The sequence below is a fragment of the Pocillopora verrucosa genome, chromosome 12 (assembly GCF_036669915.1).
Source record: "Pocillopora verrucosa isolate sample1 chromosome 12, ASM3666991v2, whole genome shotgun sequence".
Classification (NCBI taxonomy): domain Eukaryota; kingdom Metazoa; phylum Cnidaria; class Anthozoa; order Scleractinia; family Pocilloporidae; genus Pocillopora; species Pocillopora verrucosa.
The window spans coordinates 7,675,564-7,689,354 of record NC_089323.1 but is presented as its reverse complement, the minus strand read 5'-3'; the positions used below and the strand labels follow the sequence as shown (position 1 = coordinate 7,689,354).

Below are 13,791 nucleotides of genomic sequence, written 5' to 3'. Positions count from 1 at the left end.
GCATAAAGCAACAAGGATGAGAGAATTGTCAAGAAATGCTAAGGTCCAAACTGTCCGCGTAGTGAACGTTAGAGTAAAATGATTTCCAAAACACGCTATTGGACCTGTTCTATGGCATCTGATAAGTAGGCTGGTAACCAGGAAAAATGGAAAACATGGTTTTCTAGAGTATTATCACGCGACTTGAAATGGGTAAACATAACATAAAAGCGAAAGAGGTCTATTAATGAAATAACGCCATTTTAAAAAAACAGGAACAATGATTGACTATACCGGAATTATTTACAGAGGGAAGTCATTTCTGCTCCCTCTGTTCTGAGACAGAGACTTGAACTTAAATGTATTTGGCTTAATCTTTGATTCAAAATACAATAAGGAAACGCTCTTTAGTCACTCTTTGATTGTGAAGTTTATACAGTTAACTTAGAAAAACTCTCATTTATTAGGGCGGATAATTCCGACCAACTTGTTTTAACTGTGCGTCTAAAATTATAGAATATTCAGCTCTGATAGAGCTTTTTTAAGAAGAGTGAAACAAGTAAAGAGAAAGTTGAAGTTAAGGAGAGTAATTCGCCTGAAAGTCATAGAAGGATATTCTTTGAATTGACTTTGATACATACCAGAGACATTCTAGATATACAGCGACCATCTTCATTAAATATTTCAAATATTGACGACATTTGTAATTTGATGTTCCTTTTCTACCGTTGACAATGAGTTTTGGAAAATAGAACGACCTTCAGGAGAAATCCTTGACGGCAGGTGGTGCAGATTTTGTGTCATACACCCGCTTAACATCGTTATCAAGACAAAATACCATATTCACACATTCCAGAGCATTATGGACAATTTTTATCAAAAAAGGCAAATTCGATTCCATAACTTTATTATCATTAATATCATCACTATCTTTACTATTATTTTTATTATCATCATCATCATTTTTATTATTTCATCCTTACTTACATACTGACAGCATATCAACAAGACAGCAAGTTTTCACTAGTGCTGGGATCTCGCAACAAAGACGTTATCCTGTAGCAGACTCTCAGTAGACGAGCGAAAAAAAATGGCCAGACAGGCTGAAGTTGTCAGGGAAACAGCTCCGCGATCCCTTAACGGTCACTCAGCCATGATCTGAAGCGTGGCTACTAAGCTTTTTACTCGGCAACAAAGATGGCGTCGTTCCCATCAACTCAAGTAGTATTTTAGGATCCTGGTAAAAACCATATAAACAAGCCAGTGATAAAATTTACTCATCAGAAGATGAAGGCAGAATTTTCAAAAATACTTGTTAATTTCGCCTGAATGAAGATTGTTTGAAAGGATCGATGTGTGCAGATCTCTCAACTTCCATGGAATGGCGACTGGAGGCATTCGAAAGCAGACCGTCATTATGGAAATTTATCGAGGAATACGTTCCTGAAAGTGAGCGAATCGAGATCAAAGAAGCTTTGGGAGAAGATCTAGTGGATGAGACCTTGGATTTACACAATGAGGTCGGTTATATTTACATGTACATGTATGTATTTTGACGTTTATGTCAGATAACATCATGCATCATCAATCAGCTACTGACTTCAGTCAATAAAGTCGATAAAAATCAATAGATACGTATTGATGATCATTGTTTGATCTAAAAATTCAATATAAATCGATAATCATCCTTAAACTCGTCTTTATTTCGTTGTGTGTTATTGCTTTATATTGATCGATAATCATTATGGTGCTGTTGTGTGATAGTTAAATCCCCTTACAGTTGATGGACTACAGTGATGATGATTAAGTGTAAGCATGCTTAAAAGATGAATGTCAGTATTTCGAGTCTTCAAAGGATAACAGTCAACCAATTAAAAATGTTATCGCGAAGTGCTTTTTTTCCAGTTGTGATTGCAGGATGGAAAATTAAAAGAGGAGAGAATGCAGGAAAAAACTTTCTATTGAAGACAGGGGCCACTTATTTTTGCCACTGGTTGTTTCTCTATCAACTAAACTTTTGAGTTAAAAATTACATTGACACAAGGTCTTTTCTCTACTTTTTCTTTGGTCTGTTTTGGTAATATTACATCCTGGCTTGAAAAAGGCTTATCCTTACTGATTTACTGTTGTAAGATATCTGTAATTTGGTGCATGCAAATAAGGAAAATTTCCTTGTTTTCTTGAAACCTTTCTACATCACAGGCATCCCAAGCTCATGTCTCGATAATAGCAAGAGGTTAATTCATGAAAGGGTCATGTATTGTGTGGCACAGTGTTAGGTTGCTTGAGGTACCATTGAGAATTTGAAGGCCTCATAAGGAATAGTATGGGGAAAGAAATATGGTTGATTTATAAGGCTAAATATTCCAAAATTCAAACATTTTACCTGTAAGATTGATAAAAGTTACTCACTCCTTGTGTGTCTGTTGTGTTTTCTGGCATTCTCTGCTGTTTTAAGCTTGCTTTGCCATCACTGTTATTCCTGTTATAAGACAGGGTCAGGGCTGCACACTATGATATTAACTGTTGTCCTTGTGGAGATGGATTGCACCCAAATAATCCTTCCAAACAGCAATTTTTTCACATAAAGTTTACACTCTAAGACCATATTGAACCCTGGAAAAATGCTGAAAACAAGCATTTTCTACCAGAATTTCCAAGTTAGCCCATCAAATTCTCAATAGTTTCTTGCATAACTTAACACTGGGTAACACAACATGTGATGCTTTCATGAATTAATCTTTTGCTCTTCTCAAGACGTGAGCTTGGGAAGCCCACATCTACATCCCAATATTCTTGCAAACAATGACACATTTCACTGTTGATGTCTCTGCAAGGAAATGAGTACTTTGCTAGAGCATAAATGTGTCAATGTTTTGTAGATTTTTGATGGGAAAGAACCCTTTGGGCAAAAAGTTTTGTAGAACAGCTACATGTAGCTACACCATCAAGTTGAATTGTGCAATTTCTCATTATAACTGTCACATTTCCTCAAATCTTTGCTTCTTTAGGTACTAGAAATCACAGGAAAATGTTGCTTAAGGGAATTCCATCACTCTCTTTTGGGTTTCTTTTGTACACAATATCACCTTCTATTTTGTGATATTTTCAAGGGATAGCCATTGTACACAGGTGTCTCACAGTAGCCTTGGTGTAGCTGCACCATCTCCTCCCCAAGGCAAAATGGAAGTGAGGGAGGGGAGGGTACAGTTACACCTAGGTTAGTCTTGCAGCAACAACTCCCAGCTCCTGCACACATATAGCTACCTTCTCACAGAAGAAAAAAGTAATTAACTTACATTAATAACTACCAGTTAAATTATGAAAGAATGGTCTGTTAATATTTTAATATAGGCCTCCACCCTTCTTGAAATCTGGCAAGATTACAGGGAAGAAACAGAGAAAGAAAAGAGAGGTTCCTTTTCTTTTTTGTATTTTAGTTATTATTATTTAATTACCATGTTTTGGTTACAAACAACTGTTGTAAAAATTTTTTTGTCACATGTTATATACAAAATCAAGATAGTTATAGATATTCATTGATTCTAGGTTTAAATATTTGGCAGTTTCATAAAAATGATGATCAATAGCAAAGCACTTTCAGAACATCCTTGAAAGGTGCTAGGGGAAAGGTTCCTCTTGAATTGATTCTTATTTTTTTCAATTTAGAAGCCCAATATGCACACCTTTATCTACAATGTAATGTAACTTTATTTAAGTAACCATCAGTGTAGGGCTCTGACTAGTTATTCTATGTTTATAATATTAAGGGCATTCTTGAAGTGTACTTTTGATTACACCATAATGGTTGCCCAAACTTGTAGTAATTATCATGTTCCATTCATGTTTTAAATCTGCATTTGATAGTTCATGGTATTAGAGGCTTTTTTCCACACTGCTCAATAATGAACAATCATTTACTAGAAGCAGACCAAGAGCAACTATAATTGTTAGCAAATGTTTCCACCCATTTGTTGATGAAATGGATTATTGACATAATTATTACGTGATATCTTTTTTCAACTCTGTGATGGCTGAGTATTGAGCATGTACAAATATGTTTCAGTTAATGAGTTTGTTCCACATGATGACTGTATTCATTTGTTAAAAAAGAGATCGTCAAGATTCTCTGATTTGTATCACTGTTAAGCAACTACAGTGATTTGGCTTTCATAATTTTGAAGGGTCTTTCCGGTACAATGTCTTAAAAATGACAAATGGCAATCAACTTTTTGGAATTGGCTACCATTTAAAAATATCTAGGAGCCAATTGGCTATTTAAAAAAAAAAAAAAAATTTTATGTCCTGTATTCAAGATAGGTATGAACAAAACATTGTACTGAAATAAACTTGTTTATGGTACTTTGTTGCCAATACAACAGTCAAAATATCACTCTAATAATCCAGTACTGTATTTCAGTTTCCAGTTTGATGGGGTATTCTTAGACTAGTAACTTTAAAAGGGACACATTGTAGACCAAGCCCTTTCCCAAACATTATCTTGTCTCCCAATTAAATTGCTCTGGTCTTGCTCTTTTGATGAGTACTGCTTTCATTTTGACAGAGAAAGCCCTGCAAAGACATTTACATAGACTTCCTGAGCCTCCAATGATAAGAGAAAATCTCAAGAAAGAGATTAAAATGTTTGTGGAAATGTTGCAGCAGAAAGCAAACGAGGAAGGAAGGTACAGTGTAAACTGCAAAGTTTCATTTATTAATGACATGTTGGTTGTCACTTGCTAGAACAAAGATGTGCACGGATTGTGGCATGTATTTCCTAAAACTTTGTAAGCTATCCTGCATTATAAACGGGTTTGAAGATTTATGTGGTCTGAAATTTGTCATAAGCTAGTTGTCAACACCTTCTAGTTTTAAAATTTTTTAAAGTTTGTAAAGACATTGTAATCTTGCCAAGATTTTTTGATACTTCCTTGTTAATCATATTTATTAGAACATGACTTGTTTTCACAATGAAATTTAAAGTTAGTAGCTGACTAATGAGTAAGGGTGATAGTTATTGTGTAAAGTTGAATTTTTTTTTGTACCAACTTAAAGCTGCTAAAAATAACTACAATATTTTACAGCTGCCTAACATTGGAAAATGTTAAAAAATCCTTGAAGGGTATAAATACAGCTTGTTCATTTAGAAATTGAAACAAAAAATTAAAAAGCCAGAACAGAAATTTGACCTTCTTGCAGCAACTACAGCAACAGAAGGACCCATTTTGTTTGACATGATTTAAATCTTATGATTTTACATAACTCATTTTATTTGTCAATTTAACTCCCATGAGTGACCAAGATAGAATTTCTCCTCACAATATCAATATAATGTCAAGCAGACAAGTGATGAGAATAAAGAAAAATATAAATTAAGGGAAAATGAGTTGATCCAACACCAAATTCTCCAAACAAACATCATGAGAACTGTATGGCAGATAGTAAGGAGAATTACTAATGAGATCTTGGGAGTTAAAGGGTTAACTTAACAATTTGCTCTTTGTAGGAATACATCAAACATTTTGAGTGAGAAGGAGTCTGATATAATCGAATATGTGTTTGACAATACAGGTAAGTTCAACATGATGTTTAGCTTAAAACCAGATATTTTGCTTGAAAAAAAGTATTTCACTTGGTCTATGTAGTATAATACATGTACCTTAATTTATCACTTTCCTAATTTCAACCACACTTTTTTTAAATTTAGGCACATGCATGACTGTAATTTAATAATTTTCTGTGCATAATTTGCAATTAATATCTAAAGAAATTGTATTTTTCATCCAATTATTAGCCATTCATTATTTTTTCTCACTTCCATCATGATTGGAACAAAGGGCAATTGAATTGCACGATTATGTTCATAAAGTGGGTACATTTCTTAAGGAAATGGTGCTGCGTCAGCCACTGTAAAGAGTTTCAAAGCTGACATTTTGCGTGTTAGCCCTTTGTCAGAGCAAATGACATTACATCACCTACCCAGTTGACAAAACCAAAGTCGTCTTACAATTATGTTAGACTGATGTGGGTTCTTTGTTCTTATTAACAGCTGCTCGACCCTCCAGCTCATCAAGTCGACCATCCACTGCTCATTCATCCAGAGATGGACGACAAACCCCGATGAGGGCAACACCCAGTAGTGATGGTAGCAGGTGAAGATGTAAATTGCTGTAATGGGCTGTTTGCTTCTGTTCATGAGCTTACACTCTAAATGCAGCACACAACCATTAAAATGATTTAAAATAATGTAAATAGATCAATAAGAGTTCATGTGCCACAATGCCCAAAAAAGTGATAATTTATTTAATGATTTTTTTTCTTTGGTTTAGATGTACTTCCTCTCTTAGCGATCATCTTGAGTCCATGAATGACAAGCTGAATGCACTGGAAATTGATAGAATTACCCATCATTTAAGGTACTCACTGTCTTACTGCCAGATAGCAGTGAGTCCATTTCTTATGCATTATGTCAAATTTTCAGATATCATCTTGATTGGTACAGGAAAGCACTCATACTTGTATATTATTATTGCCACATGTGGATATAACTTTAACACATGCTATTGTTGGCTACAATTGTAGTTCTGAGTCTGTTTTCCCTCTCCGAAGGTTTTTTTCTCATGTTACTATGAAACTTAAAATGCAAAGTACAGAAAAGTGTGGGAGAAAATTTCTCATAACCACGAGGCAATGAGATGCAAAAATAGACCCATATGTGATTTATCTATAATACCTTTCTCACACATGCAACCAGTTATTAACACACTGGCCCGGTGACCTTGTAATTTTGCCCTTTGTTCTTAATCACTTTGATTACTTTGGCAGCATAATTTCCAAGCTATTTACTTTAAATGGGAAAAAGCAGTCTCTGGTTTCAGATACAACTACTTTAATTTTTTGCCTTGTTTTAATCCACCAGTATTTCTTGTGTACATTTTCAAATTGTAGGCAGTTATTAGAAGAAGAGAAAGAAGGTCTCCTTGGAGACATAGCATTTTTGCAGGTACAACTGATGTGCCCTATTGTGTAGTGATACTTAACCCTGTAACTCCCATGAGTGGTCAAGACAGAATTTCTCCTTACAATGTCAATACAATATCATGCAGACAAGTAATGAGAATAAAGAAAAATATCAATTATAGGATTAATAATTGATCCAGTACCAAATTCTTCAAACTGCCAAAATGAGAATTGTTTGGCAGACAGTAAGGAGAATTACTAATTAGATCTTGGGAGTGAAAGGGTTAAGAGAGCAGCTGGTGCTGACAGTGAAGCCAGTGCTCACTTTCTCCTGTGTTCTGAGTTTATGAATTCCATATTTTAGTTTAAGTTGGATGATTTTTACCCTGGCTTCTTGCTTACCAGTTTAATTCCTTCTGCAAAGGCCGTTAAATACTCCAAATTTCAATTAGTCAGGAATTGTGGGGATATACACTACTAACTTGCATTAATTTTTTTACATTTATAACATGCATTTTTCATTTATTGGGTGGTGAAAAGTTTTGGAAATCAAAAAAAGAGGAGAGAAAAAAGTGAAGAGGTCTATATAAATGGCAAAATAAATTTTTTCATGTTTAAAAGCAAACACTGTATATTGCTATTCTGTGTAGGTTTTAATGTTCCTAACTATATTAATTTAAAAAAAAATGCAAATTTCCTAAAATTGCACAGTTTTTCTTCTGTTTCTCTAGTTTCCTATTTTTGCATTGGGTGAATATTGGCTCTTAATTCTCTACAACTGTACAATAGAACCTTTACAGTTTACCCACCCCCCTTCCCGCCCAGGAGGAGACGACCTATTCCGACACGTTTTTCTGTTCTAATGAGCCGTGTGGCTGTTTGAGGAAAATTTTCCAAGAAAGCTGGCTTTCATACTCTTTACGGTGGCCAATTTACTATACCAACTCAGTTGATAATATTAAGTTATCTGTCTATACTCTCCCACCGACGCAGCACCACAGTTTCTCTAGAAACGAACCCTCTCCTTTCATAGAGTTTGTCGCCGTACTCTGCTTTTAAATTAACCTAGTTGGACCTTTCTGTGTGGTTTTTTTAAGGATTGCCTGATGGAGGAATCAGACTATAGAGGCCAGGTTACATCGCCGAATGAACCAGAGCCGTCGTTGAGAGGTAGAAGAAGCTGAAAAGCACTTTGAATAAATAATCACACAGATAGAGTGTCGTACAACCAAAACCCAAAATAAGTTACTATAGGCCAATCAAAACACCAAGGAAAACATCACAAGTAGCCAATGGGAACTCAAAGTAAAACCAAGCAATCGGCATTAAGCGCGGGAAAACGCGGTTGAATGGGTGACACGTGATTTCTTAAACAACCACTGAACGCAGTAATGCAAAACCAATGTCAAACTACAGCAGTCATAAAACCCTCACTTTTAACCACCGATATAGCTGGGTTAGGCGTTCTGTCCCATACGACTTGACTAATTTATTGCGTTTAAATCATGCCCAAATACAGGGTTGTATGTACTTTCACAAGTGTTATTAATTTTGTTTTAGATTTGCGTGATTTGGGAACGAAACTTGAGAAGGAACTTCTCAACAACGTTTCAGCAGTTGCAAGGTAAGTAGTACAAAATCTGATTTTTCCTTCTTCGTTTAAACACTTTATTAAAAGTGATGTGTTTCCGTATAATATAAGAGTGAGAAGAAAACCTCTATACAACCACCTTCAAAACCAACTCAGGTGGTTAAATAACTTTTTCCATCATCCTCCAGGCGTCGTTCGTCCAGCGACAGTGCACATTCTTCACAGCGGGATAACTTTTGTCTAGTACAAAATAATGTATTTCGCCTTTTCCCGATGAACAACTTTACCGTGCTGGTAAAGCACTGTAGAAGAACTTTTCTAAGAATAAATGTAATACAAATAAATGCCCCTGTAATAGTACACCATAGTGGCATCAATTAGAAGTATATTCAAGAAAGTTCCAAAGCGTTAAATCAGAATGCTACAGTATCCACATTTCATGGCAGAAATATCCAAAACTCCCTCTTAATGTCTCTCTCCGTAACAACGCTGTAACTGCGTATCTGAGAACCCCCGCTAGCTAAATTCCCTAAACGGACGACTAGAGACTAACACCCCTGAAGGGAATGTTCCAGGCCTGTGGCCACGGTCATATTTTATCCTCACACTTGTTTTATATCGTAGACAACCGCAACGAAGATTGTCTGACTCCAAGAGACAATCTTTATTAGAAGAAAAACCACAAAGAAGACGCGAATCGACTGAGGCAGAGCCTCATCCCATACCCAGACCTCCCCCTTCTTCACATGACCGACGTTACCATGGCACGGTACCCAACCGCGTACTTACAAGCAAAAGCTCTGAGATCAGCGGTGTTCCTCGCGGACAGTTTTCTCCTTCTCCACCAACATCGGCGAATCAAAAGAGACTGACGCCCTCTCCACCTACTTCGGCGAAAACTGTTCGGCCAGGTTCGGCTGCGCGGTTTCGGAAAATGGTCGTTGATTGTCGCGACAGTGGAAGATAAGATGTTGTTCAGGAACTGTGCGAATCGAGGTTTATGGCAGATTTGGCAATTTTTTTGCCTTTTTTCTGATCACGAATTATCGTCGACGAGTCGTGTGCTTTTTGTTCCAAATCCATTTGGACTTAACTTGCGTGTTAAGTTTGGAAAATTTATATTCCACGAGTGTTTGTCTAGGAAGGTGCCTCCTTCGGGTCGCGTCTTGACTGCTTCCAGACCAATGTCAAGCGTTTCTTTATAAGGAATTGAAAAGACACCCACTTAATGTTGTGCATAAAGTGGGTGCGTATTATTATGTATTAAATGTCGCACCTACAAGAAAATTAAGTGTCGCACCTACAAAAAAACCACAAAACAACAACAAACAAACAACTGAAAAAGGCACTTTCTCATGATTGGTTTGTTTTTATTTTCCATCAAAAATTAAAGAATCCGTTAGGGGTTCCCTGAAGTTCCCTGATCGCATGCAGATCAAGGTGAATAATTTCTTTTGGAAAAAAATTAGAAACTAAAAAGAAAGAATGTTATTTATTTTGCTTTTAACTTGGTAAGAAATGTACATACATTAAAAAGAGAAAGAAAAAGAAAAACTACTGGCCTTTGAATTTTTTCTTTTTTTAACTAGTGGCTAAGCGAAACACAAAAACGAGTTTTTGTGGGAACTCCGATATGCAAATGTGTCCCTCTTCTCGCACTAACTCACTCAGGTGTAGACATTGTCGTAATTATGGGGGGGTAGGTTTCCCACGAAACTGTAGTGCTGCCACATACTGACGTAAGGCCATGTGTTTTTTTCTTTTCTTTAGTTATGCACTAGTTTTGCACTATTTAGTTAGTTAATAAGTTAGTTTTGCACTATTTAGTTAGTTAATAAGTTAGTTTTGCACTATTTAGTTAGTTAATAAGTTAGTTTTGCACTATTTAGTTAGTTAATAAGTTAGTTTTGCACTATTTAGTTAGTTAATAAGTTAGTTTTGCACTATTTAGTTAGTTAATAAGCTAGTTTTGCACTATTTAGTTAGTTTATAAGTTAGTTTTGCACTATTTTGTTAGTTAATAAGCTAGTTTTGCACTATTTAGTTAGTTTACTCAGCCAGCGCCAGCAAAAAAAATTTCTTAAGTCTCGATGATTCTGCGAGGTTTTCATTTCCTAGCTGAGAATACGTCTCACTTATGCAAGAAATTTCCTTTTTTTTCACACGGTCGTTAAAAACATGAATAAAACCCCTTGGTGTGACCTCATTGTGAACAAAAGTAACTTAATTATTTCCTAGCGCAAGGTAACTGTGATATTTCAGTAAAGCAGCCTATAGGTTATAATAGCCTGGCGACTTTCTCAACTATATATAACAGCTAATTAGTGCTTTGCTCCCACCCTTCGTTCTAACGGAAGAAGTATATTTGCTGTTCTCACAATAGAAAAAAAAAACAGATTGAAATTGAAATTCTACTTATTTCTACGATTTTCTTGGAATTTAAGTTTTGGTTATAAAAACATTATGTACTATCATTTAGGATGGAAAATTAGTTGGAAATATTCTCTGCGTCTGTCCTATAACCTCCTGACCCCGCGTTTTCGGCTTTTGTCGTGTATCAAAAACGGACGCCCCGTAAACAAAACTTTGTCTACGCTGGTAAAATTGCGAGAAAGAAACAGGCCTTACTTTAAACATAACAAATCGCTCTGATGAAAGGCTAACTCTCGAAACGTCCGCCTTTAGGACTCTTTACGGTGGCCAATTTACGTTTTCAACTCAGTTGTTAACACTAAATTACCTGTTCTACTTTCCCACCGATGCAGCACCACAGCTTCTTTAGAAACTTACCCCCTTTATTCAAATGGAAGGCATAATTTCTAAGTATGGATGGGAAACGACTCAACTGACAAACCCGGCTGGAAAATTGGCTACCGTCACACATGCGAAAACGTCAAGGCGAGCCTTTTTATTTATTTCTAACGGTGGTAGATTTACCAGATTAAATCGTGTTGATCTGGATAGTCATTTTCTCTTTATTAAAAAAAGAAGTTGAGCAGAAACAAAGTCTTTGTTTATTGATCCAAAACAATTAGCGCTACAGGTATGGCCCTCGAAATGTAATAACGGGCGATAAATTAGGGCGTTTCTTGTAACATTCATTTACGGCATGTTTCAGTTATTTAACACTTCCATGGGGAGTTAGCCTTTTGCACACTATTGTGCTTATATGCTGTTCAATATTTGATGTAATCAGACACCGAAAAAGTCTCAGCTAGAAACGAAACGCGTCAGAATAAATAAACGAGAAATTGCGACAGCTAGTAGTCTTCCTTTGTGCAGCTCATTTCTCTCTGTTAAAAAATATTCATATTTAATTCATAAGATGCTAGGAGACGTGTTTTATTTTCACGTAAAACCTAGACAGCTTACAGTTTGCGTGATTTAGAACTCTCCTGGAGAAATAAAGTCTTTGTTTACTGAATCACAATAATAACAACGATATACACCTAACCAAGCCAAAGGTGACCCATTTCCTTAATTGTTTCAATTAATGTTATCTACTGGCCTGTAAAGTTACAACAAATTCAAAGTGGTGTCAGATTAGGTTGGTGAGAGGCTACATGCCAGCTTTTATTCGGTGTGGGATGCCTTTAATTTTTTACCAAACATTAGACTGAGACAATGCGACGATGAAATTCAGATGACGGGGAAAATGTATTTATCCAATGATTCAACATCACGTGAAACACACTGAAGTAAACGAACTACTCGAGCTTACTCGTAAAAGCATTACATCTTTTGCAGTGCCGACGTACTCTCAATAAATTTCGTCAGAGAATCAACACCTTATCTTGAAGCATTGTCTTCCATTACGTAAAGATGATTTATCCAAGCCAATTTGTTTTCATAACCTCCGAAAAGTAGACATAAGGACAAAGTGGCAAGATTATCAACATTATCTTTTGACAAGAAGGTATTAAGGAACATGAGTAAAGCACGAGCCACAGGCAAATGATTCTTGCAATATTCGGGTGGAAAAAGTTTTCGTGCGCCTCGCTTCAGGGGCTAGTTTCGCTTGGTGTGTACCAACAATTTTCTAGAATTTTAAATGTTGACAAATTCGATTTTATTTTCATGCACAGTATAGTGGCAATAAGCGAGAAACAGGAGTGTCAACAAGGTGTCACTTATGAAAAAAGTTTTGTTTTCTAGGAACAAATCGATAGCTATATAGAATGAGTAAAGATCAAATTCATTCAAGAGCAAAATTGTTTTCATTCTGAAGTCCGAGAAAATATAGTCACGTTGAAATTTCCATTAAGAATAACTAAGTAAATAAACAGACAAACAATTATTTGGAACATTTCCCCCGAAATATTACTTGATTTCAATTACTTACACTTACAAATGTTTTTTTTTTTAATATTTATTTTTTTCCTCGATTTCAACAGATTAGAGTCTTATGAATAATTACGAGTAAGATGAGAGGATGGAGAAGGGCATAATATAGCAAGCTAATTAGATGCCCTTTACCCTAAATTACATTTTTTCATACAGTAAAAAGAAGCGATACAATCAGATATAAGATACAAATATAAGATACAAATATAAGAGAGGGAATAGGAATCACACCTTAAACAACAAATATTTAAATAAAACATGGTCAGAGGAAGACATTAATTAGTACTAGGACAGGTAATGTGAGAAAAGTGCTCTTTTAAAAAGTTTTTTAATGGGCTTCTCCCGTAGAGATATAGGAATATCATTCCAATTGTAGCACCCTATAACTGTTGGAAAGAATTTCCTTATATTTATTCTGAAGGGGATAGGATTCAGGTGATGCAAAGATGTACTTCTAGTGGCATAATCATGGATCTCAGATACAAAAGAAAGGGCAAAATTAGAAGATTTTTTGTCTGCAATATGATCGTAGAATAGTTGAGACGTACTCAATTTAATTATGTCAGGAAGTCTAATTAGGCCAAGGCCTACATAATGGGGAGTAACATGGTCACGAATTGGTACATTGTTGATGGTTCTTGTGGCTTTGTTTTGTAGCTTTACCAACTGAGACAATGGAGCTTCGTAATTATTACCCCTCAATATGCAGCCGTATGCACAAGTGCATAGTATACACTTACGAGAGATTGAACTGTTACATGTCGTTTTAGTTTTGTGATTATGTTTAGACTTTTGCTAATTTTACTGCTAATATAATCAATATGATCATGCCATGGCCGAAAGGAATCGATAACTAATCCTAATTATTTAACAGTGTGAGACTGTTCAAGGTATTGATCGGCTAATTTAAGGGGGGG

General features: G+C 35.7%; 1 protein-coding gene across 1 annotated transcript; it reads left to right on the top strand.

The window, feature by feature from the left end:
- Nucleotides 1-1,173: 1,173 nt before the first annotated feature.
- On the top strand, nt 1,174-10,414 carry LOC131777823 (coiled-coil domain-containing protein 24-like). The gene is made up of 10 exons (XM_059094173.2): nt 1,174-1,499; nt 3,334-3,394; nt 4,544-4,664; nt 5,486-5,550; nt 6,029-6,131; nt 6,309-6,395; nt 6,928-6,982; nt 8,037-8,109; nt 8,500-8,563; nt 9,155-10,414. Exons 1-10 carry the CDS (start codon nt 1,332-1,334, stop codon nt 9,495-9,497), a joined length of 1,140 nt encoding a protein of 379 aa, XP_058950156.2. The 5' UTR covers nt 1,174-1,331; the 3' UTR covers nt 9,498-10,414.
- Nucleotides 10,415-13,791: the final 3,377 nt, after the last annotated feature.

Excerpts from the sequence above, each read along its gene's own strand:
- LOC131777823 (XM_059094173.2), top strand. The coding sequence starts at position 1,332 with ATGTGTGCAGATCTCTCAACTTCCATGGAATGGCGACTGGAGGCATTC. Across the intron at positions 6,396-6,927 it reads AGAATTACCCATCATTTAAG|GCAGTTATTAGAAGAAGAGA; the intron begins GTACTCACTGTC and ends TTCAAATTGTAG. Across the intron at positions 8,564-9,154 it reads AACGTTTCAGCAGTTGCAAG|ACAACCGCAACGAAGATTGT; the intron begins GTAAGTAGTACA and ends TTTATATCGTAG.